Source organism: Vombatus ursinus, unplaced genomic scaffold, assembly GCF_900497805.2.
Source record: "Vombatus ursinus unplaced genomic scaffold, bare-nosed wombat genome assembly UNPS02014822.1, whole genome shotgun sequence".
Lineage (NCBI taxonomy): Eukaryota > Metazoa > Chordata > Mammalia > Diprotodontia > Vombatidae > Vombatus > Vombatus ursinus.
In genome coordinates, this window is record NW_020954600.1 from 2,038,508 (window position 1) to 2,064,675 (window position 26,168).

Below are 26,168 nucleotides of genomic sequence, written 5' to 3' on the forward strand. Positions count from 1 at the left end.
CTCTCTCTCTCTCTCTCTCTCTCTCTCTCTCTCTCTCTCTCTCTCTCTCATACACACACACATCAATCAGCGAGTTTACATTGATTAAGCACCTACTATATGCCAGGCATATAAAAAAAAGGAGACACATCACCTTGCCAACAAAAGTCTGTACAAAGCTATGGTTTTTCCAGTAGCAATGTATGATGGTGGGAGTTGGATTTTAAGGAAAGCTGAGTGCCCAAGAATTGATGCTTTCAAATTGTGGTGCTGGAGAAGACTTTAGAGAGTCCCTTGGACAGCAAGGAGATTAAATCAGTCAATACTTAAAGAAATTAATTCAGGCTATCCACTGGAAGGTCAAATACAGAAACCAAACCTTAAGTACTTTGACCACATAATAAGAAGATGGGACTCATTGGAAAAGACCCTAATGTTAGGAAAGATTGAAGGCAAAAGGAAAAGGGAAAGGCAAAGGATGACATGGATAGATAGTGTCATGGAAACATCGGCCATGATCTTGGACAGACTTCAAAGGATACTGGAGGATAGAAGGACCTGGCATGCTGTGGTCCATGGGGCCAAAAAGAATGGAACCAACCGAGCAGTAACAACAACAGCGCTGTGGCAGGCGCTGTGCTGAGCACCAGGGATACAGAAGGAGGCGAAAGACAGTCCCTGCCCTCCAGGAGCTTATGTTCTAATAGGGAAAGTCAACAAACGAAAAAGGTTGGGGGGGCAGGGATTTTGCAGTCCATCAAGTCAGGAACAGGATTAGAAGAGATATACTATGATGAGCAGGCTACAGTGATGGTAGGATTTTACAGGGTGCAGAGGCCGCAGGTACTGAAGGAAGCTCCAGAATAAGCTAATGGTAGAAGCACAATTTTGAAGGCAGGCTGGCCATTTGTTTATATGTGTATCCCCAGTGCGTTGCACTCTTCCTGGTACTTAGTAAGCACTAAATACATGCTTGTTTCCTTCCTTCCAAATGAAATATGAAGAATTCTCAGAAGGAAAGATAATTTTTTAAAATGTTATTGCTATCTTTTGTTTTATATCCCTTTCATTTCTAAATATATCCCTACCTCTCCCCTTCCCAGGAATCTATTCCTTGTAACAAATGTCTGTTCTGGGCTAGACACTCTGTTAAGCCCTGGGGATACAAAGGCAAAAGGGAGGGGGACAGTCCCTGCCTCAAGGAAGTCACATTTTGACATGAGACACCTTGTACGTACACAGGCATGTCTAAGATACTGTGAAAGGTTATAAGGTGAACCAAAAGAGAGAGAGGAGAGGCCTCCTCCAGAAGAGAGCATCGTAGCAGAGTCTTGTAGGGAATCAGGGGCTCGGAGAGGCAAAGATGAGGAGGGAGACAGAGGCAGAGGCAAGAAGCTAGGAGTGGCAGAATGTTGTGTGTGAGGAATAGCAAATGGGCTGGTACTCTGACACCTCAGAACAAAGTCATAGGGAAGAAAACTGTGAAAACAAGAAAGGGCCCAGTGTGAAGAGTTGGAAATGCCTCCAGGGTGTCTGTGGTCCTAGAGGTAATGGCAGACAGCTGGAGTTTATTACAAAGGGATAAAATGGTCAGCTTTAGGGAAATCACTTTGATGATTCTCTGGAAAGTAGATTAGAATGGGAAGAATCTTGAGACAGGAGACCATTGCAGTAGGCTAGGCAAGAAATGATAAGGGTCTAAGTCACTATTAATTAGAGAAATGCAAATCAAAACAACTCTGAGGTACCACATCACACCTATCAGATTGGCCAACATGACAAAATAGGAAAATGATAAATGTTGGAGAAGATGTGGGAAAATTGGAACACTAATGCATTGTTGGTGGAGTTGTGAACTGATCCAACCATTTTGGAGAGCAATTTGGAACTATGCCCAAAGGGCTATCAAAATGTGCATACCCTTTGACCCAGCAATAGCACTTCTAGGGCTATGTCCCAAAGAGATCATACAAATGGGAAAAGGACCCACATGTACAAAAATATTCATAGCTGCTCTTTTTGTGGTGGCAAAGGATTGGAAATTGAGAGGATGCCCATCAATTGGGGAATGGCTGAACAAGTTGTGGTGTACAAAAGTAATGGAATACTATTGTGCTATAAGAAACGACGAACAGGCAGACTTCAGAAAAACCTGGAAAGACTTGTATGGTCTGATGCTGAGTGAAGTGAGCAGAACCAGGAGAACTTCTTTTTTGTGCAATGATGAATATTGCTAAACTTAATCCTTCTCAGCAATACAAGGGTCTAAGACATCTCCAAAAGCCTCGTGATGGAGAATGCTATCCACAAAGAAGAAAGAAATATGGAGTTTGAATGCAGATGGAAGCATACTATTTGTTAATTTATTTTCTTCTGTGGTGTTTTGATTCCTCTTTCTGGTGGTTCTTCCTGTTGGGTCTAATTCTTACTTACAATATCACTAATGTGAAAATATGTTTAATAGGACGTATATGTATAGCCTATATCTGATTGCACGCCGTCTTGGGGAGGGAGGTGGGAAGGCAGGGGGGAGAAAAATTTTAAATTCAAAAGCTTATGGAAATGATTGTTGATAAATCAAAATAAATTAATTTTTAAAAAAAGAAGTGATAAGGGCCTGGAATGGTAGCTGTGTGAGTAGGGAGAAGGAAACATGAAAAGAAAGAGGGAAAAAATCAATTCAAAACTAAACAATACATCACCTGGTTATGACAGTATATGCAGTGTTTCACACCTATAGTCCCCCACCTCTGCAAGAAAGGCCGGGAAGTCTGTTTTCTAATTTCTTCTTCTAGGCCCAGCTTGGTCATTACAATTACATCATGTTAATTTTCAATTCTCCTTTCCACTGCCATTGCTGTGTTATCTTCCTGATTCTGCTTACTTCACTGTGAGTTAATTCCTAGAACTCTACCCCTACTTCTCTGAATTTGTTTCATTCATCATTTCTTATAGCTCAGTAATATCCTATTAATTTAATGTACTATAATGTAATCATTCCCCAATCAATGGGCACCTACTTTGTTTCCAGCAATTTTTTCTACCACAGAAAATGCTGTTATGAATATTTTGCTGTATATGGGACCTTTCTGTCTTTGACCTTCTTGGAATATTTACCTTGCGGTGGGGCCTCAGAGTCAAAGCATAGGAATGTTTTGGTGACATTTTTTAAAGCATAATTCCAAATTGCTTTCCAGAATGATTGGATCAGTTCACAGCTCCACCAGCAATGTATTAGTATCCTGACTTTCTACAACTCTTTTGAAATAGACAATTTCCACATTTTGTCATCTTTGCCAGTTTGTTAGGTGTAAGGTGAAACCCCAGAGTTCTTTTTATTTGCTTTTCTATTACTATCAGTGAATTACAGGAGTATTTCACTTGATTGTTAGTAATTTGCAATTCTTTTGAGAACTGTTTGTTGGCTTTTGGTCTTGGGTGTGCATTGTTTGCACATTAATTAAGTATTTGCATTAATTCTCAATATGTTTTGGATATCAGACCCTTATCTGAGATGTTTAATACAAAGATTTTTCTAGTTGATAGCTTCTTTTTTCCTAGTTGCTTTGCTTAAAAGATCATTTCTAACTGGGGAATCAGGAGAGACTTCATGGAGGAGGTAGTATTTGGGGCTGGGTCATAATATTACCATTAAAGAAAAACTTGAAAAACATGTAATAGAAGTAGCAGCATGGTCAACTAGCATTGTTCACGGTAGTGATATTGGCAGGGTGGAAAACCTGGACTCCCTTATGAGACCTGATTAAGTTATGGAAATTCTGAGGAACATACTGGGTCCTTAGTTTTGTCATTGTCAGATATGTTTGAGCTTGTCGTATCTGCGTGGATTTTCAGATATGCCTATTTTTCTGTTTATGGGTCACACGTCTAAGATTAATCCCTTGGAAAGCAAAAAAAATTCATCAGTTTTCCCTTAATCATTACTACTGATAATAGTGAAAATCAAAATGATAATTACTCACTCTGTATCAGCATGGCACTTTTCTCCCCTTCTCCTGCTTAGTTCCTTCTAAACTCCCTCGAGACTCATTTTGTTCCCTTCCCTTTATTGGTGTTCACCCTATGTATTCAAAGAGGACCAGTGACATCATGGGATGATGTCTTGACTTGCGCATAAATTGGATTTAAGTGAGGCAGTGCTGTGCAAAGTCATCAGCCTCACTCTCTCTTCCTGTGGCAGAACCAAAGTCAACATGCCTGGTGATGGCTCAGGATGCAGTGGATGACCTTGGCATCTTTGATGCTTGACCAAGCTCTAAGCGCTCCACAACGCCTGCTTCGGCCACCTTTGTGGCCTTTGGAACAAATTGTTCTCATCCACCCATTGTGCCGGGGGGAAGACTTCACATGCCTGGGGTAGACACCCCCTAACTCACAAGGGGTTTGAGGTCTGCCAGTTACCCTCAGCCTGGGTTAGCCCGCCTGCTGAGATGGTTTACCAGGGTGTGGTCACTTCATGCGACAGCTTCTTGGAGCCACAGGGTGAAGTTGGGTGAAGGTGGCTGCCAAAGTGGGGTGAACAATCCTGAAAAGAGCTCAGCAAGCGCTCATGCCAGAGGTGCTAGTCCTCCTTGAGCACCCCACACACCCTTCTTCCCTTTATAAAAATAATGTAACACACCGGAACAACCGGCATTTTGGAACATGCTTGTTAAAAGTGAGCTGGGTAGCTAGTAAATTCCTATAGATATTTTGCTCTTAAATAATCATTTTTTAGCCTGTAGAAGCCAGCATACAATAAGTAGTGTACATTTTTCATCGTCTTTGTTTTGACACCTGCCTGGTGGTTGTCCGTAGCATTTTCTCAAAGTTCCTATTTATGATTTGTTCACCTGTATCCCATCCTTAGTCTTACAAACAGCATCTTTTTCAGTCTTCCTTGCCAACATCTGTCTGTCCAAACCCCTTGCATCCCACAAAACCTGGCCCACGATGGTTTCCTTCGTCTTTGTCGGCACTTTTTGTGTTTGACCCCGCTTTGAGAAGGAGATCCTTGTGCTGGCAGCGACTGAGTACAACAGCTTTCTCTTTCTGTAGATGAAAGGGGTTGCCGGGGTTGGAGCCCGGTGGGCTCATTTGCCTTTGCCTTCCCCCCAGAGTTCTCTCCAACATAGCACACTGCCTTTCTTTCTTCACTGCTTTTCTCAGAGTCAGGGGCTCAGCTTATACTGCATTAGTTTGTGCTTCTTGATCCGATGCTTAGTAAAAGTATTTTGCAGTTGTCTCGTGTCTGCCAATAGATTTGTGAGCTTCAGGAATTTTCTGTATCTGCCTCTAATTGTGGGAATGGTGGCGGCTCTTGGCCTCGGCATTTGGTTTGATTCTCATAAGGACCTCCTAGGGAGGAATTTCTTCCATCACTGGTAAATTATCACCTTTTTTGCAAGTTATAGTTTTAGAAAATTGCCTTGATCAGTGAGAGACCAAGTGACTTCTCTAGGGGTGACATAGCTACAAGGATGTGTCATGGGCAGAACTTGAACCCACAGCTTCCTGACTTTGAGCCATCTCTTTGTCCTCTACTCTACACTGCCTCATAGTAAATAACAATAATAATAATAATAATAACAACAGTAACATTCAGCATATCTTTATATAGCACTTTTAAGTTTACGAATTACTTTTTTTTTTCTTACCACAACCCTGGGAGGTAGGTCAGCTCATTTTACAGATGAGAGACAACAGAGTCTGAGGGATATTAATTATCATGACCCCAGTCATGTGACTAGTTAGTGGCAGAACCAGAATTCAAACCTAGATCACATGACTCTAAGCCTAATTCTCTTTCCTCTTGATCCAATTCCCTTCCCACGATAGGGCCTGCAATAAATGTTGCTAATTGATTGATTTTTGTCTCTATAATACCAGCCACTTTTTTCATGGCCCTAGCCTCATTTCAGTCTTCAGATGAAAAAGTGTTTGGCAAAGTAACAGGCAAGACAGCAAGGCAGATTGATGGCTGTGAACAATTCAAACTCTGTACAGGGAACCTTTTCCAATCCTGCTTTAAATTTGTGCTGATAACACAGATGGGAGCCCAGCTGTGAATCAAGTTGCCAATCCTTAAAACAAAGAAGGCCAGAATGGTTTGTTTTTGCAGTGCCTGCTTTTGTCCACTGGGATTCAGCAATCTTTCAGCCTCTCGCCACAGTAGGACATGTGTATCCCTGTGTGGTGGACTGATGGCTGCTGGTGTTTTTAAAATGCTGTAACAGAAGCCAAACCGTGCTTTCATTTTCCTCACGTGTCTCAAACGCTGAGTTCAGAGCTGACCAGTGTGCACTCGGGCCTTAGCAGCTATCATTTTTGGCTCCAGGGTAGGCTAAGAGGGAGAGTAAGTGCTGACTTCAGCCGACTAAAGTCCCATTACGGGGCTTTGCTCAGAGGGCCTGGTGCCAGGGACAGGGGGTGGAATCATCAAAGGAGTTTGCCATGGGAAGCAGGTCTGCCCAGCACAGGGAGACAGGCACACGTCAACAGATGGCGCAGCAATGAGTCAGAGCGGCAGAATTGGAACAGGTAGATTGGCCTGATTTTCAACATGTGTGTAAAGAGTAGAATTTTAATGTACCTGTGTTCATAGTGGGCTATTCCTTGAGAAATGACTTAGAAATGTGACTGTCCAGGGTGCTGTCTTCCCACTAAACAGAAGGAGGCACCCCCACCTTTCCAGAGGCGGAACTGGCTTCATTTACCTGCTGACAGGTGTCATTCCTTATCTTTGCTGTGTGTGCTGTAACATGCATGTGCGCACGTGCGCACACACACACACACAGACACACACACACACGCTCTGATCATTGAGGCCCTAACAATTACTCACTCTGAAATTACAGGCATCCATTTTATATGTTTTGAGAAGGGGATACTGTGATAAAAACACAGAATACATTAGTTATAGTATTAAGTGAAGTTAAAATATACTTTAAAAATTCAGAATCACTTGGCTCCGAGCTGTATACAACAGAAAGGGGGGTGGGAAGTGGAGAAGGGAGGGTAACTCCTAAATTTCATCATCAGCCTTCAAAATATGAAATCGGCCCAAAGATGACTGCCAAACCTCTTCAGGCGTCCTTAGCATCTCTTGACTTTTCAAAAACATAACTTAGCTGTAGTTAGCTGTCCCCCAAGAACAACCTCCTCAGCAGATCAATGGAAAGGCCTGCCGCTGGAGTTGCTCCACTGTACACTCTGATCGTCAGATTGTGCTCACTCCTGGACCCAGGGTGTCTAAAGCAGTAAGTAGTTCTTCTGTACCTCGAGGAAGTTCGTGAGCCGCATTGTCAAAGGCTTAATATCGAAATAGTACAAGAAAGCTTGGGATGGGAAAACTCTTTTTCTTAGATGGCATTAATGTTGAATGCCGTTACACCATTTTATACATTTGTTAAGGCAGGTTGTAATTAAAGTACCTTTTGTTTCTTAAATGGCTTGGATTCTAGTCAAGATTAATTGCATTCAGTGTCTTCTTCCCAAATTGGTTTCCAGTTTATCGGTAGAAGCACGTGCCTGTAGCCTTTGCTCAGGATAGAAAAACAGTAATCTATCTTTGCACATATGGAAAAACAACGTATTTGGCAATGAGTTTAAAAATCTCAGAGGTAGTATTTATTAATGCAATAAGTCTCTCTTTCAGAAAAGGCTGTCATTTCAGAAAAGCAACTGTCAAAAAAGATCTAGCACTGCCTGTTAAACAATTTGGTTTTTTTCCCCAAATAAAGTTAGCGAGCAGTGCATCAGGAAGAGGAGTTGTAGCAGGTCAGTGACCTTTGGCATCACACAGCTTAGACACTAAGGTGATCTAATTACACAAGTGTCACGTTCTTCTGTGTCCCTGAATGCTTTAATGCTTCTTTTTCATCATAGGATGCAGAGCATCAAAAGTGAAGAAGGATAATTAGTGCTTTGTTTTGGTGTGATGAAGACTTTCCGGAGTCTTGCCATATTCCCTTCTTTGTGTGTAGCTCCCCATCTTTTATTTGCCTGATTTCCAGCTTTGTGCTTTTTGGTGTGGTGCTGTAACATGTCTGCCAGTAAGGCATGGAGTGGTGTTAGGCTTCTGCTTAAGTCGGCAGTATTCAGGGGCTCCTTTTGTGCCGTGTGTTGGTTGCGCCGGCTCCACGGAGCCTTATCAAACGCAGCCAGTTGGTGCTGCTGGTGTGAAAGCACAGGGGAGCTCTCATGTGGAAGGTTAATGGAGTGTAATTATAAAGAAAAATGAACTGCTCGAGCACTCTATCTCGCTCTCACTGCACAGACACTGACAAGGGCTCTGATCTTTGCTAAACCTGGGAGCAGAGGCTGCACTGCCTAAAATCACGGCAGGAGAACTGTCCCCGACACCATCAGACGGCTGGGCGCTGAAGCCGAAGCAGGAACCAGACCGGGGGGGGCGGGGGAGGCCTCCTTCCTGGATAGGATTCGCTTAGGAAAGCCTGAGAACACGAACTTGTTAACCACAGTGCCTTCATGTCACTTCCTCTCTTCCACTCAATTTGTTCTATTTTCTTTTCCTCTTGATTAGTGGCTTTGCCAGCAGACAGCATGCAAGCAAGTCTGCCCCATTGTGTCCATCAGATAACTAATACACTTGCCCTACCTTCCCAGCCACCATTAATGGAACTGGTTCTGCTAACAGAAATGGAAGCAATTGGCTTTTTCTGTTCCCAGGGCCCAAGCTTAGCAAACCGTAGGAAGTGTGAGTGCTGTCTGACAGCTGGGCCTTCCTCCCAGGAGCTGCATGTGGTTCTGAGATTATATACGCCTCTGTGGGCTTGGGACACAGTTAGATCCTTATGTCCTTTCTTGGAAAATGCCACAAGAAATCTCCAGTAGGGGAAAAGCATCTGTGGAGGCCAGAGACAGAAAAGGAAAGAAGAGAACAGGAGACATGGAAGGGGTGTGATAAGTAGATAAATTTGCATGGCAGGAGGCTGCTGCATTGCTCGCAAGCATTGCTAAGGCTTCCTGCTTCCAAAGCATCCGAAGGGGAAGCTGAGCCGGGTTGATTTAGTGTTTTTGCCAGCTCAGCATAGAGTTGAAATAAGGTGTTGCAGACTGATGCAGCAACAAGCAAACCCCTGACATCTTGTTCTTACAAAGTCTAAAACATGTAACTGCTCTTGGCAAGGCTGCACTACCTCCTGAGATAAGTAAATTCAGCATCACATACATTAGGCCTGTGGAGACTAAGCGGGAATGATGGCCATGTCACTTACCCAGCAGCCCTTATTGACTGAGCCATCCTCCTTGGGGTGATCAGGAGGGGGAGGGCAGCCAGGTTTAGCAGGAGGGATGCTGATATTTTATAAAAAGAGAGTAAGAGATAGAATTTTTTGCGATTATTAGATAAATCCATTAACAAATAAAATTCAGATTATTTACAGCTTTACGTTGAATGGCCATGAAGTTCTTGAAGACCCAAGTGGTACCAAATTCTCTTTTATTGATTCAGTGGTAGTAATCGTGTTAGAATTATGGCATGTGCTCTAAGGGTGGAAGGGTTTCAGCAGATCTAAAATCGGCCTAGAGCAGCAAGAGAAGAGCGTGATTCAGACCAGGACAGCTCCAGGGTAATATGTCCTTGCTCAGCTGGAAGAAAGCGGGGCTGCAATGACAGCACATCAGGCCATGGTGGTACTTGGAAGAATGGACTCCGGCTTACTGACCTGGCTGCGGCCACATCCAGGGGCTGGGGAGAATCCAGTGGCTGAGAATTCAGGAGATCCAGGTTTCAGTTCTCGCTGTGCCCGCTACGTAGCTTTGGGCAAGTCACTTCATTCCTTCCTTGAATGGATTGGACTTCATGAAGCACATGCTCTGGGTAAAGCCCTGTGTAAAGCTTTAGGTGGGGCATGTGATAATGAGGACCCCTCTCTGCCTCTTAGTACTTAACCTTTCTGTGTTTCACCTTCCTCATCCATAGCATGCGGATAAGTCATGGTAACTACCCCTAGCTTACCTCATATGTGCGATAATGGATAGAGAAGTGAGAGATATAATTGCTAGACATTATTATTACTTTGACATTTTAAAATCATCGATTCATTAAGGAAATTGTTAGAAGGAAATGATTTCTTCTCGGTTTATTTAGGTTTAACTCAAAAGACTAGGTTCTTAGAAGCCTGGCCTAGTCATTCTTCACATAAAACACCCTTTTTTCTTCCATGAATTGAATGATTTAATATTTTGTTTGTTTTCTTAAACTAAGCAGGGTTAGGCTGGGTCAGTGGTGGGATGAGAGCCTGTAAATTGGGTAGGTGCTCTTAGCAGCTCATTGAGAAGCTGTCTTTCTCTGGATCCTTGTAGTCCATTCTCATGACCAAAGGGGCAGAGAGGGAGAGGTGCAACCCCACACACTGAACTTTACCCAGCACTCAATAGGATGAGAATACCTATGCAGTGCTTCAGGGCACGCTCACTTGTGTTATCTCATTTAGTCATCAAATGGCATCCTGGTCAAATGGCAAGCCTTCTAAATAGATTTGGCTTCCTCTCACTCCCTGGTCGGCTTCAGCAAGATTCTTCTTCACTTTCTGCCCTCTGCTATGGAACAATTTAAATGACTACTACATGTTTCTCCAGAGAGAGCTGCCTTTTGGTGTTAGGGAAACTGATCCCTGTTCATCAATGTGTGAGGCAATCAACAAGCATTTATTAGACATCCGCGACATGTTGCATGCTGCGCTAAGTTCTGGGGACACAGACAGAAGTGACTCTGGCTGTGCTCTTAAGGCATTTACTTTCTAATGGAGAAAAGCTGTGTGTGTGTGTGTGTGTGTGTGTGTGTGAGTGTGAGTGAGAGAGACAGAGGTGGGGGAAGAGAGAGAGAGAGACAGACAGAGAGAGAGGACAGATACAAGATGAACATGAGGTTTCCTGGGGAGAAAGGGCACTTGCAGCTGCTGGGGGTGTCAGGAATGTCTTCATGTAGAACGCGGCACTTGAGCTGGATCTTGAAGGAAACCAGAGATTCTCAGAGGCAGCAGAGAGGGAGTATAGGCCAGGCACACGGGGATGCCCAAAGGCACAAAGCTATGAGATGGAGCATTGTGTGTGAGGGACAGCTGGTGTGTCAGGATGGACTGTGGCATGGATGAAGGTGAAATGTAAGAAGTCTAGAAAAATCTCAAGAGGCCAGGAGCTAGTGAGCATTAAGTGTCAGAGGAGTTGATAGAGGAATAGGAAGCCATCGGAACTTCTTGACCAGGGAAGACATGGTGAGACCTACATTGTAAGAAGACTGTTTTAGTGACTGGATGAAGGATGGATCAGGGAGGGCCAAGAGTGGTGGTGAGAACTGAGGAGGGCCTACCTGTGGGTGGTGGCTGTGGGTGGTGGTGGCAGAGAGAAGAGTACTCATGTAAGAGACGTTATGGAGATAAAAACAAAGTCTGCCAACTGCTCAGACACATGGAATGAGCAAGGAGTTGAGTGTGGAAACAAAGTGGGGAACCCACTGGCTAGTGGTGCTAGAGCCAGATCTGAGAGTCATCAGCACAGACATGGTCATAGAACCTGTGAGAGGCAAGGAGGCTGCCAAACACAAAAGCTGGTGCAGATAGAAGAGGAAAGAGAAGGCCTCGGGCACACCCACAGTCAGTGGGTAGGACATGAATGAGGATCCAGCCAAGGAGGTTGAGAAGTCGTGGTCAGATCCCTAGGAAGAGAACCAGCATGCTCCAGAGAGGAGATAGTATCCAGGAGGAGAGGGCGGGCAGCATTGTCGAACACTACCGAGGTCCAGCAGGGCAAAGGTGGAGAACAGGGATCTTCAGCAACTTTGGAAAGAGTTGGTGCTGTTCAATGTTGAAGTCCAAAGCTAGGCTGAAGATTGTCTCACTGGAATGTCAGATGGCTTAATTATCTCTCAAGTACTTTGAGACTCTGGCAGAGTTGGCACAGTCATGTAACATTTGAAAACTTTTTTTCATTTCCATAGTTATGTTGTGTATTGTGTGCACACTGTTGCACAGTCGAGACTGTGCCTTCATGAAGTAGGTGTTTAATAAGCATTTGTGGAATGATTAAGTGCACTCATTTTTGGAATCATTTCCTTGCTGTTTACGTTAGAAGAGCGTAGGATTGAGAGCTCAAAAGGACCTCCGAGGTCTCCCAGTCCAAGCCCCTCCTTTCCCAGATGAGGAAAGCTAAGGCCCAGAGAGGGTGAGCCACCTGCCAAGGTGGCACAGCCCTCACAAGGGGTAGGACCACCATCCCACAGAGGCATTTCGACTCCAGCCCCCAAGCACTTATCACTGCACCATCAGTTCTTTACATCTTACTTTTAAATTCATTTCCTCCAACTAGTTCATTATTATAAACCTTGATTAAACAGAATGCTAATTGAATTTTCTAATTAACTGTGGATAAACCTGAAAACCCTCTTGCTTCAAAACCTTGTTGAAAATCATACTAAAATTCGTGGTTCCAGTTGCCTGCCTTAGTGAACTTAATTTAACCATTCTTTGGTAATTGAAGGCTCCTGCTCAGCCTCGGGGTCATTAGTATGAATGTCAGGGCTCATTGTACAATGCTGTGGAGGTGGAAGGTATGGAGATGGAGATTAGTCCGTACTGACCCTAGGTGTTCCTTGGGAACGTTGAGTTGATGTTGGTCGTCGTTGTTTAATAGATCCCTGGTATAAGGTTGCTGTGCTGTCGGGATTTTTAAGCTGGCCAGCACCTCGAAGATCACCTAAGCACACCTCATTCCTTTAAAGATGAGGAGACTGAGACCTCCTCAGGTTAACTGACCTGCCCCAAGTCATAAATCGAGTTAGCTGGTAGCCTAATTCTGTCCCCCTGTCCCGGGTCCTCCGCCCTCTCCTTGAAGTGCCCAATGGACAGGGAAACTGTGCTGAACAATTGAAGGCTTTTCCGAGAGTTGCTGCTCATCCCTCCTCACCCGGTCTCCCAGTTCTTAAAACTAACAAAGGACGAATTTGCCTCCAAGGCCCCAAATGAGAAGCAGAATAATAAACGTTCTGGACCCAGAGGTGAAAGCTTCCCTTTCTTTTTCCCTTCCCTGTCCTCTTTCTAGAAAGGGGAAAGTGACATTGGTTCCCACCTCTCAGGTAAGGTGATTCCTGCTAGCGGTGCTGGCCGGCACTGTCTCTGAGCCCTGAGAGCTGATGTACCTTTGCCAGGGGCGCCCAGCCAGCGCGTGTCAGGGGCAGGACTTGGACCCAAGGCCTCCTGGCTTCCGGCCAGCTATATGTACACTTCACACTGGGGCAAAGATGCAGGCAGTGCCTCCCTCATGGGGTGGTTGTGGGAAAGCAGCTAGGACTCTCCATACCCGCTGACCTCCAGAGCTTCCTGCTTGCTTTTAGACCCCAAGGGAGTCAGACAAGAAGGAAGCCCCATGTACATACACCAAAACATTGCTAGCAGCATGTTTGTGGTAGCAAACAACGAGGGAGAAAGTAGGTACTCATTCACTGGAAAATGGCTGAACCTACTGTGCATAGAAAGGCATGTAGTAAGATCTTGCCCTATAAGAAGCAGTGAACCGGAAATTCAGAGGAACAGGGGGACGTCTGGTACAGCTTGATGTAGAATGAAAGATGCAGTATCGGGGGACCCAGAAACTGTCACTTCATAAACCAAAGGGCCACCCCCAGGGTCTCTAGTCCAGAGAGCAAGCAGGAAGCTCCCTTCTACCCCGAGAGAGAGCAGGGGAGTGACTGGAACATAAAAACCAGTAGTCCGTCAGAGCTGAGCTGGGAGCCTGAGGCCTGGGGCTTTGCTCTGGTTCTGATGCTTCTGGAAAAGCTCAGGTCACTCACATCCTCACGTTTCCTCATCTGTCCCATGAGGAGGAGGATCCAGTGAGAAACAAGGACGAGGGCGAGGGCGAGGGCGAGGCTTGGACCAGGGCAAGGGACGTCAGGGTTCATCCAAGGACAAGGTGGCATTCTTGCTGTTCTGTTGCAGGATTCATGAGGGAGCAAATGAGACCCTGGGCCTCGAGCTCTTTGGAACCCTTCAAGCCCAGTGATGACGATGGTTCACCCCAAGGCTCTGTCAAGTCTCCCACTCAACAGTCAGGGCCTACACCAACCTCAGCAAAGGGAGGTGAAGGGCAGGGACATGTTCAGGGAAGTTACACCTGCTGTAAGACCCAGAAGACCCAGCACGGGAATGAGTCAGTCAAAAGGCATCCGTACCAGACATGATGAGAGGTGCCGAGGATCTAAGGACAAAGAAGGAAAGTCGTTACTTGCAAAGAAAACATTTTTATTCTGTTTACTCCTATCCTTCATATCTTATTTTGTGAAGTCTTTAACTGCATTTATACAGTTTTGAGAGATTAAATCTTGACATTTTTTTAGTTTGTAAAAATACCTTTTCCCCTGCAGTTAAGGTTTTATGAAATATTTGAAAATTTAACATAATACAGCTTTTATCCCTCAAGAGAATGAATGGTTGTCCCTTTCCTCTACCATGCTCAAAATTGTCTTCAACCTTTAATAAAACAGCTCCTGACAAAAGATGTAAAACAAACAACCCACCTCCGAGGTTCTAAAGGACACATTCAGGTTTCTGCCATCTCTTGTATGAGGAAATCATTCTACCATAGGATAGTGAAAGGCATTCTCAGTCACATGTCCTCCAAGATCCAATCCCTGGAGTTAAGCGTCAGTCATCTTGGCAACATATGGAGGTGAAGGAATTGCTCCTTCTGTGTTGTTTTATGTGGGGTCTTGTCAGAAAGTATGTTTGTAACACTATCCATTTTTCTCTTGAAATGATTGTATAGATACTTAGTAATAAATTTAACAGCTCAAACAGAGAGTTCTTTGTAGTGCTAAGAAGCCCTCATGCTGGGGGTTAAGAACCCTTTTTATTTTAGCTCTAGTATTGATAATAATAATTTATTATTTATTAACCACCCAAAGTATGTTTGGGATAGACCAGAGTATAGTTATTCAAATATATCCCCAGGGGGCATTTCTGTCTTTAATGATTTTTAAGGCTTGCCTTGTTTAAATGCTGCAATAAGAAGTATACATGTTTATAGTTCAATGTATGATATTTTCTGTACAATTCATTTTTCATAACTAAGACACTACCTTTGCTATGTCTAATTGCTAGTTGTAGTCTGAAGTACAGTGCCCTTCTACATGCATCTAGTGGTTTTCTTTTTCCTTTTTTTTAATCAACCCATAAAATAGATTTAAAACACAAGCACTTTATCATTTATAAAAATATACTGGCCTTGGGAGAAGAGATTTATTTCGGAGGGGGCACAGCTCTGCATCAGAACCTAGTCTGATCAGTCAGATCAGCCTCTGCCCTGAGTATCTGTTAACATAGGGGTTTCTCACTATAATTTCAAATTGGTTCCGAGGTTGGAAGAAGAAAGAAAACAAGCTGTTTCTCTCTGCAGTATTCTCTGTGCACATGCACACACACACACGCACGCACGCACACACAAACACACATGTACACACATGCGCGTGTGCACACATACACACACACACAGTTTCATTTTTAAACATGTGATACCATTGCTGTGCTTGAATCATATTTTAACATTCAGAGTAAACTACTATGCAACCACCTCCTGATGTCATTCTTTTGTGGAAAAAATTATGGCAGCTTTGGGGCAGGAAAATGAGAGCCTTTCTGCCCTGCCCGGGCCAGTGCTGGTGTGGCCAAGGCTTCCTGTGAAGGTGGGGGAGGAGCTGCAGAGTTATGAATGATGATGGTTGCTGAGCACATACAGTAGTACTAGTAACAGATGGGTTGCAATGGGGGCACGCATTTTCCTGAACCAGAGCTATGTTTAATGTGAAAATTAATAACCTCTGTCACAACTCACTAGGAGACAGACAAAGGGAGGATTCTGGCACTCTTTTGTACCAGCCAGCGTTTAAACCGTATCATGTTCAGCGATTTATGGTGGCTTTTTCTTGTGCTCTCTGCCTGTTTACAATCCACAAGGCCTTTGGCTAGGTCAAGTTACATTTAAATTGGCTTTTATTTTAGGGAGTCAGTGCCTTGTGACCCTAACCCACTATGGAGCCATTGGAAATCCAGGCTGCGCTTGAAGAGACTCAACCTGCATAGAAAAGGCTTTCCAGAGTAGGTTTGATTCTCAAGCAGAAAAGCGAGATTGAACGTTTACTTTCCTAATCCTGACCTTTTGGTTGTGCTTCTAAGTTTTTGGAAACAGTGTTTGAAGCCTCTAACAGAGGAAAAAATATCTTTTCTGATGAAAATTGTATTGCTAGAACATTTTTGGCAGTGGAAAGAAATGTCGCATCAATTTAACTGATGTCCTGAAGGACTGTTTTGTCCCTGTCCTGCTAAAGTGCCCCAGCAGAGTGCCATAAGGCAGAAACAAGACAGTTCAGTTTTAGATCACTGTAGCCTTAAAAAAAAAAAAAAAAAAAAAAAAAAAAAAGCTTATAATGAGAGACTACACTTCCCAGCATACAACATTCTCTTTTGCTCCCAGTAACGTTTTACACAGCATGTTGGGATACGTAGGCTGCCCTAAGGTGCCTTGCCTCTCTTGAGTAGAATGATTGCTGCTTATGCTAGGCCACGTAGGGATGGTCTTCAGGTTTAGAGGCAGATGTTGGGGGAGGAAGAAAGTTTACCCTTTAGAGTGTAAATAAACTTAAATAGAAAATTGTAAACTGCATTTCAGTGTCAAGTAAAGCATAATTCCCTATGGAGATGAGAGTAAAAATAAAAGGTCTAATTCCCCGTGGAGATAAGATGTAAAACCCATTGATGCAAATACCAGCATTTTTTTTTAATCAAAGAAAGAATAAACTCTAAAGAATATTGTTTAATTAAATAAAATAAGCTCATCTAATCAATATCAGTCTCCATCATCTGTTAAACATCCATCCAGACAATCTTGACCTTACAGGAAAAAAAAAAACTACCTAGATTATTCAAACTGTTACTTTTACATAATTCACTTACATAAAGTCCAAGGCATTTTAAAGAAAGCAAGATTTTTGAAAAAAGTTTTGTCTTACCTTCCCAAATATTAAAAACTAGAAAAAAGCTAAATCTCTGGAAGCGCAGATTACAATTATCAACAGAACTATCATAAAACTTTAAATTCACTTTTTATTAATATTTTTTAAACCAGTTATTCTTTCCAAAATGAAAGCATCAATGATCGTAAGTGGTTAGGGACCCATAGTATAGTGAAAAGAGCTTTTAAGATAAAGAACCTGGTTTCCAGCCCCAGTTCTGCTACCTAGTATCTATGATATTGGGAAACTCTCTTACCCTTTCAAGGCCTCAGTTTCTTCATCTGTAAAATAAAAGGGGATAGACTAGAAGACTACTTAAGGTTCCTTTTAGTTCTAAATCTGTGAGTCTGCTTCAGTAGAGAACATGTACTGCATACCATGTGATATAAGATGGGATTAAGTGACAGACTTGAAAAATTAAGAGAAACATAGAAAGATTTGCATGAACTGATACAGAGTGAAGTAAGTCTAGAACCAGTAGAAGCATATACACAATGACTGCAGTCATGTAAATGAAAATACTGCTAAAATACTTCTGTAGGGAGCATCTGAAAAAATTATGGTATATGAATATAATGGATTATTATTGTGCCACAAGAAATTGTGAAAACAACAGATTCAGAGAAGCCTAATAGAACTTATATGAACTGATGCAAAGTGAAATGAACAGAACCAAGAGAACAATTTATACAGTGATTACAACATTGTAAAGTACAACTTTATAGTGTAAAAGATTTAGGGATTATGATCAGCACAATGACCAGTCATAACTCCAAGAGATTGAAGATGATTGTACTTCCTACTTCTTGACAGAGAGGAGATGGACTAGAAACATTGAGTGAGACATACATGTTCAGACTCAGCCACTGTGTCTATTTTGTGTAAACATACTAATTTGTTACAGAGGAAGATTTTTATTTTGGGAAGAGGAGGATCAGTGAGGTAGTGATAGTGACACTTGTGTTTTAAAAATAAAGGAAGAAAGGATCATAAATAAATCATTTAAAAAGTAAACAAATAGAAGTCAAGCTGTGTAATACCCTCTGACCCAGTGAAAAAACTACTAGGTTTATACTCCCAAAAGATCAAAGAAGAGGAAGAGAACTCATATGTACAAGAATATTTATAGTAGCTCTTTTTGTGGTAGTGGAGAATTGGAAACTGAGGGGATGTTCATTAATTGAGGAGTGGATAAAGAAGTTATGGTGTGTGAATGTGATGGAATACTATTGTGCTATAAGAAATGATAAAAGGGATAGAATCAGAAAAATCTTGGAAGACTTAAGTGAACTGATACAAAGTGAATTGAGCAGAACCAGGACAACAATTTATACAGTAACAACAGTATTGTACAGTCAGCTTTGAAAGACTCTGATCAACGTCACGACGAGTCACAATTCCAAAGGGCTCATGATGAAAAATACTCCCCACCTCCAGATAGAGCATTGATGGACTCAGCGTGTAGATCAAAACACATTTCTCCCTTCCTTCCTTCCTTTCTTTCTCTTTCTTTCTTGGGAATTATGGCTAATAGGAGAATTTGCTTTGATGAGCATAAATATTTGTAATGGGCTTTGTTTTTCTTGCCTTCTCAATTAGTGGTAGAGGAAGAAGGAAAGAGTTTGGAACTGAAAGTAAATATTGATGGACTCATAGAAACAAAATATTCACAGCAGCAATTTTTGTTGTAACAAAGAATTGAAATATATGCCCATTGATTGGTGAGTGACTGAAAAAAAAAAGCAAATGAGAACAGAAGGAAGTTTAAGAGACACAGACCAAAGGACAGTGTTGGAACCAACTAACCTATTAAAGTTAGGATTAAAAAGAAACCCTCAAACTCCACATACATGCTTTCATGTACAGTCTACTTTTTCAGTTCTTAACTGTATAAGGAAATACATATATATTATATATGTGTGTGTAAGTGTGTATATGTATGTCGAGTTCCTAATAATAAAAGGGAAAAAGCATTTGGACTCATATTAAGTGCAATGGTGAACCTTTGTTCCAGAAGGCAGGTGATGAAGTCTATTTCTGTAGGGGACTGTCTACAGGTAAGGGACACTGGCTGTGCCATTAGATATAGTTACTTTATTGGTTGATTTTGATTAACTATTTTTATTTGTTATAAATATGGATTCTGGAGGGGAAGTATATTGGAAAGTGATTATGGCATTAAAAAACCCCAAAAGACATAAATAAAACTTTTTTTAAAATAACAACAAAGAAAAAGTTATGACTTTTGCCTCTGGCAAACAGGTAGTGTTTTGAAGGTATTTGTGAGAAGATTGAAGCTGTTTATCTAACTCTGTAACTGTAATGATTACCAGAGAAGCTTGGGGAAAACCTTCTAAAGCCTTAGAAAGTGAATAAAGTATAATTATTTTTAGCTAAGCCTATTTTTACAACTACTCCCACAGACATTTCCTCCTCCATCTGAATCCTACTGTGTGTCTCCTCTGTAGCATTCCTTCTAATAACTTCAGTGCAGGCTTCCTCATTGAATACTGCTGTATTGAAAGGGGTTGTTTTTGTGTGGTTCGTCTCATTTTCTGAAGGTGCTCTGTGCATTTTATGGCATGTGTTAGAGGAATCCTCATATATACGTTCCTTTCCCCTAGATAACATTTATATTTTACTCCAGTTGTGGTTTTGCCACTGCTGAGTTATGTCAGGGACATATAACTTCCACTTTAGAGGATAAATATATGACAGTGTTCCGGATACTGTCATCATATCTGCTTTCTACAGCCTTAGTGTTGATATCTCTCTGTATTATTTATAAATGCAGTGATTAAATTTCACATTGGACAGCAGTAGGGTTTTTACTTGGAGTAAAATTTAGCTTCATCAGCAAATATTAGTTTCTTCAGTTACGGGTTTTCTCCTTGCTCAAAATTGAGTTTTCCTTATCTGTCTCAGTCTGAGTGATTGGTATATCTGGAGTAGTAGGGGAGAATCCTTCCATATTGTGGGAGTGAAGACTTGTGAGATTAGTTTTGGGCTTCCTAGAGATGATGGAAAGTTAAAGCAAATCAGTCAGCCACTTCTCCAGGTCTTCAGGATTGTCTTCGATGGCACTATCCTGTGCCTTTGCTGTTGTACTGGAAGAAGAGGCTATCAGTTTGTGTAGCGGTACGGCCCTGGTCACTCCATTTCCCAACAACGTGTTTAGCACCACTTAGCAAAGCAGTCCCGCTGACCCCGCAGAGAGTGGTACTAGGCTCCTAATCAGAATAAAACAGCGAATGCAGCCGGAGCAAAGAGAGCTGTCCTGAGTGGGGTAGAAGGGCCTGTGGAAATCTGAAAACATCTATGGTTGGAAGCAGCAAACCTTGCTGAGCCCCCTCTGAGGCCAAGTGGAGGAGCCCTATTTCAAAGTAGTACTGTGAGACTTAACTGAGAGAGATGTTTGTGGCCTGATTTAAAGAGGAAAAAATCCTTCCCTCTGGCTTCCACACTGTACAAGGGCATAGGAGCCTAGAAAAATTGGCTTAGGCAGCAGAGAAGCCAGCCTGACTTTCTGCTGAATCGGACCAACAAATCTCCATGTGTTTTTCTTTGAGATTGGGCCTGCTGTCGTGTGAACAAGATGATAGTATCGCTGAATGTCACAATATTGATTACCAAGGCTACCTGTCTTAGAAACGGTGACATGGGATGTCAGAGGCTCTGTGAACTCTTCTGCCTGAACAAGCCCTGATGAGACCTAGTGATGTGGATGTCAAGGGAATCTGGGCCTCAGAATTACATGCTGGGGCTATGGAACAGCTCTTGACAGATAGATTGAAGGAGGCTGCTACTAGCCGGCATAGAAGCCTGGCAGGCCCACCTATTGTTTTATACAGAATGTATCGAAGATTGGAAAATGATAAGCCCTTAACTTTCTCTTCCTCCCCCCTTCCTTCTCTCCCTTCTTCCCCTTCTCTTCTCTTCCTCCCTCACCCCCACCTCCACATTTTATCTCCTCCTTGTCTTTTTTGTCTTTAGACTCCCATTAGGTTGTAAATGCCAGATTAAGAAATGACCTGTTTGTGAATAGTGGGTTTTTCACATAGCTACATGATTGTGCAGAGATGCTCCAAAGGGATTGATAAAGGTTTTTCTTATATGTGTCTAATGCTGAAAATGTCAAACTGTTTACAACAGTATTATCACTATTAAAGAGGTAGAAGACATTCTGTCTGCCAGCAAAATTCATAATTTCTCTGATTAAAAGGATTAATATTTACAGATTTAGGAGAAAGAAGGAAGATGCCTTTTGCAAGGGACATTAGTGAACTTCAGCTGACTTTACATAGTCCATTACAGATGCACCTTCTAAAGTTCCAGGCTGTCCCCACTCTTTATCTACTACATAAAAGTACTACTGAAGCTTATAAGGATTGCCCCGAAATGGATGGGAGAGATCTCTCTGCATTGCATTGACCCATATTAGGACTATAGGTTTGGCTCTCTTAAAAAAAAGCTGTCTAAGTTTGACTCTTTTAAACTGAATATATCAGCCACCCCCAAACCCAAGGAGCCCTCCAACTCCTGGGCTGTTGAAGTTGTTTTATCAGTGTTTAAAATAATTTAAACAATCGTAGCACTCATTATTCTCCTCCACATTTATTTCAGTGAAACATAAAAAGCATTGGCTATTGTCTTCACCACCAGCACCCCTTCCAAGATACACCTAGCATATACTCACTGCACCTCCAGGTCTAGGCTCTGTGACCTGCTGGCACTGGCCTTTACAAACAAAACAAAACAAACAAACAAACAGAAACTTTTCCCAACTTCCATGATCTGCTCCCGTACCCCAAGCTGCATACATAGCCCCTTTTCTTCGCTCCCTTTCTTTCCTTCTTTTCTTGGTCTTCCCTTTTTTTCCCCTCCAGAGGACTAATGAAAGTTTGTTAAGTATTTGGATCCTGTTTTTCCCAAGCTTCTGTGGGCTTTGTTTCAGGCCCTGGGGGAGGAACAGTTGTGAATGCAGTGTGACTCACTTGACTCCTACTTGGCTAACTCTTGCTCTGATTGGTTGTCACCTTGCTATAGCCATATGGCTGAGGAGTACTCGAGCCTCCATCCCCTTTCTCCCTCTTTTCCCTACTGTTCCCTTCTGTTGGACATAGCACGGTGTGAGCAAGTTCCTTGCATTGTCTCTTGCTTGCTGGCTTACTTCAGCTAGGCAGGCAGTTGGAGAGCACCATACACACTGAATTTCCTAAGGATGGCTGTAGAAGAGAAAAACCCCCTTGCCTTTTGTGCCTGGTACAGTAATTATTTAGTCTCCTGTGCTGTTTTTATTCAGAGTTCATTTTTTGGCAGGTGTCATGTTGGTCTTGTATTATTTCCTCTTGATTTCCCTCCTCCCCCTGATTTGAGCTGGTAAATGTTCGAGCAGCCCTTTCTCTGGCTGCTAACTGCTGATGTAGCATTTTAGAGAGTTTGTTAACATGTTTAATGTCTGAGGGTAGAAAGCTGAAAGCAATTCTAAATAATTATTCAGTTCTTAAATGTCTAAATGTTCTGGCAGTCCCTGAACAATAAAATCTACATGTAAAATTCTGCATTATCCTTGCCCCTGCCCCCCACTCCCCAGAGAAAAGGTCTAGTATCATCATTTTTATTTTCATGCAGAAGGAATGGGCGTTGGAGAGTTAGGGAGTCACAGGCTTCAGAAGCCTTCTGTATTCTGGTTACTTGTACTTTGGTCTTTCGCAGACTCTGAATGTGCACTTGTCCACAGATGAGGTGCTATAGGGTGTGCAAGAATTTCCTTTTTAATAAATTGGCCCCCACTTCATATTTAATTTTCTGAAAAGTCATTCAGGAATAAGGATTTAACATTGGTGCTACTTTTTGAATATTTGATGGAATTAATTTTGAAAATATTAAAGTACTTGAAAATGTAAACAGGAATGCTGTGGATCCGGGTAGTTGGGAGTACACAGTACAGGAAGATATGCTGGAACCCTAAATGGGAATGGGAACACGAACAGGAAGACACCTAGCACTTCCTTTTGTACTTTTCATTCACTTTCTTTTTCTTTACCCCTGCATCAGAAAAGTGAGGCATGTTTCAGGCCAGTACACTGGTAGAGTGAAAGGCCTAACCTGACCCCATCTCTGAAAAATGTATGAGTTCAGTCCAGCCTATACATTCTCCCAGACCCATCCATCTGACCCTTCAGACCACTGTTCCATTCTTCCTTCTAGCCAAGAGGAACAGCAGAGAGCCAGTGGTCAGGTCTCAACGTCTGTCCTCTCGGCCCCCCCCACCCCATATACACCGTACTTTCCAAATGACTTTCAGGGGGTGTAAATGAGTGAGTGCAAAAATAGATTCATCTGATAATGATTTTCCTCCACTTGAACAAGGTCCAGAGAATTTAAAAATACTTTGATTTGAAAACCTTATCATGTGCCTCCATCTCCCTCCATTACCAGCACATTGTTATATCTGCTCAGAGGACCTATCCCATTTTCCTCTTTTTCCCAACAGTACAACTAGGAAAGTTTATACAGGAACTGCCTAGGGCAAGGGGTTCTTATGTTTTTTTAATCTGCCATGTGTTTTCAATGGGTAGCATAGAAATTATTTCATCTGGTGACTTAGTTGTTTTAAAAGAATCAGTAGATTGAAGGGACAGGAGCAAGACAAGAGCAGGAGGCCAGAAATAAGTAAATTTGTGTTCTGCTCCTGGATGATCCCCAGTGACTTTCTGGGCTGTCTTAAACAAGCCATAATTAACTTGTTGATAAGTCTCAGTTTCCCTTTCCTTTTAAAAAAGTGTCTCTTAACTGCATCCTTCATGTTTGTTCCTTTAAGGTCCTTTGAATTCTTCAAAGGTAGATGCTGTCTCTAGTTTATGTGAGTAGAGATACACTAAAAGGGGATTCAGCAGGGTACTATTCTAACACCTTTGATGTTTGTCTTTATCTGGTAGAAAAGAGTCGTGGAACAGCTTCGGAAGAATCTGATAGTAAAACAGGAACAGCCAGACAAGTTCCAGATACAGCCATTGTCGCAGTCTGAAAACAAGCTTGCGCCAGCCCAGCAGCAGCCACCACCACCACTCCCGCCTCTCCCACCACTCCCACAGCAGCAGCAGCAGCAGCAGCAGCAACAGTACCACCACCAGCAGCAACCAGCTGCCCCCTCTCCTAACCTGACCGCCCCATCACAGGTGAGCCTGGGCTGAGTGATCTCTGGTATTAGGTGCTAAGTAAACATCCAGGGTGTGTGCAGGCCACCCATAGACCAGGGCTCCTTCTGGCCTGGGGTCTCACCTGCTGCACCATCAGAGTGCACACTCCAGCAGGTCCTGTGGGTCCACTCAAGGGCTAGATGTCTGAAGCTCAGAGATGCTTTTTCACTGCCAGAGCAGCTCCCAACACTAGAAGTCGTACCCACCTTCATGAGTTATCATCCCATAGTGTGTGATCCATATGGAGGGGAGTAAGCCTTTTGCTCAGCTCTGCAAGAGAGCTGGAATTTTCACAGGCTCATCCCCAGCTCTGGAGGTGGAAGGCATCCTAGAGGCCCTCTAGGCCCTGTCCTCTATTCTTTCCCACAGAACTGGCCCAGAAGCCATGCGGTTCCCCCTCCTACAGATGGTGACCATCTCATAGGGCAGAACCAGACCCTCAGCCTATCGGCTAAACCCAGCCAGCTCCAAACAGGACTTGAATGACTGACAGTGTTCAACAGCTCAGGGAAGTCATCCAAGCTTTTGGTGGCGAAGGAGACCATTTCCTACATCAGTGCAGGCTAAGAATAAGAATACAGACTTGACCTAGGACACGTAAGCTCGTACCTAGGCTAATCTTCCACTTAGTAACTAGCCATATAACCTAGAGGACCTGCCCCACAGAAGCCCTGTGGAAGAGCAGTAACACCGTAATAGAACAGACTGAGGCTTGCCCACCCCATGAAGTAGGACTGCTGTCACCCCCATTTAGAAATGTAAATGTCAGCTGCTAGGGCTGAAGAAGGAAGGGGAAATTATATCCCACCTGTCCAGAAAAAGAAGGCGTCATAGTCTAAGGTTAAGAAAGGCATAGAGCCTTTTGCTTCTGAGAAGTTTTGCCGTGATACAGAACTGAAGATAGGTTGTAATTTCGGTGAAATTAGTAACTGTGGCCAACCCTGCTCATGGGTGGGACTTCCTTTGCCAAGTCAAGTTGTTTTTCCCCCTCTGTCAGATTTAAATATTAGAAACAAAGGAGTCCCAAGGTCTGTATCCTTGGACCTGCGTTGGAATGAACAGATCAGTGGTGTGACAGATTCTTCCTGTGAACAGAATGGTCCAAAAGAACAAGTGCTTTTCTGAGCTATAACTATGTCCAACCTAGTGAAAACAAATGAAGCTTCATACAGAAGATCCAGGCTGTTGTGGTGGCGTGTTGCCATGTGGTCAGCAAAATTCAGGAGGGTGCTCCAGATGGATTCACTCATCAGGGACTGAAGCCAGGATCTAGATACAAGGGGACACACACTGGGGTCATCTTTAGAAGTAGAAATGACCCTTCAGCAAGAACTTTCTTCTGGCTGGATTCATCATCCAGATGTAATAGAGGCATGTTAGTGAATGGCGAATGCTATCTGTACAGAAAGAGGATATGAAAAGTTGCTGATTTAATGCTGTATCTCAAAAGCAGCTTTATAACATGTGTGTCAGTCAGAGAAAGTGTTATCATAGGATTTGGAGCTCGTCACGATATGGCTTATTGGCCACGCATAGGCCATGGTCGAGACTGGGTGTCCCAAAAGTCATAGTGCTGTCTTAAGCTATTACACTTTATAATAGCTTTTGAAAACAATTTAGCTTATAAATAATATAACTTAAAAGCTATGTTATTCTAGCTTATGATGGCTTTTATAAGCTATAATAGCTTAAGCCAGCACTAAGACTTTTGAGACACCCTGAATAATGAAACCTGGATGATAGGAACCGAGTTTTCAAGTTGAAAATAAAAGGAACATTTCATTCTGGAATCTGTCCTCAGGCAAATGAGGGAGCCTTTAATCTGAGAAGCTGAATATCTGTGAGTACTTAAATATTTGGTGATGATGGTGTGGAAGGGTTCTATCCCAAAGGAATTATGTGTAGTGTATATTTTGGCTGCTTAGAATACAGAATGTTGCATATGTGTTTAAAAGTACTTT

The 26,168-nt window shown here is 42.7% G+C and overlaps 1 protein-coding gene across 13 annotated transcripts in view; it reads left to right on the forward strand.

The window, feature by feature from the left end:
* PHF21A (PHD finger protein 21A) overlaps positions 1–26,168 on the forward strand; it is a 223,441-nt gene that overhangs the window by 156,642 nt on the left and 40,631 nt on the right. For all 13 annotated transcript variants that reach the window (XM_027837712.1, XM_027837713.1, XM_027837711.1 and 10 more), the window contains one exon: positions 23,947–24,186. In XM_027837712.1, coding sequence (XP_027693513.1) covers positions 23,947–24,186 — 240 coding nt within the window. The remainder of the gene's footprint in view (positions 1–23,946; positions 24,187–26,168) is intronic.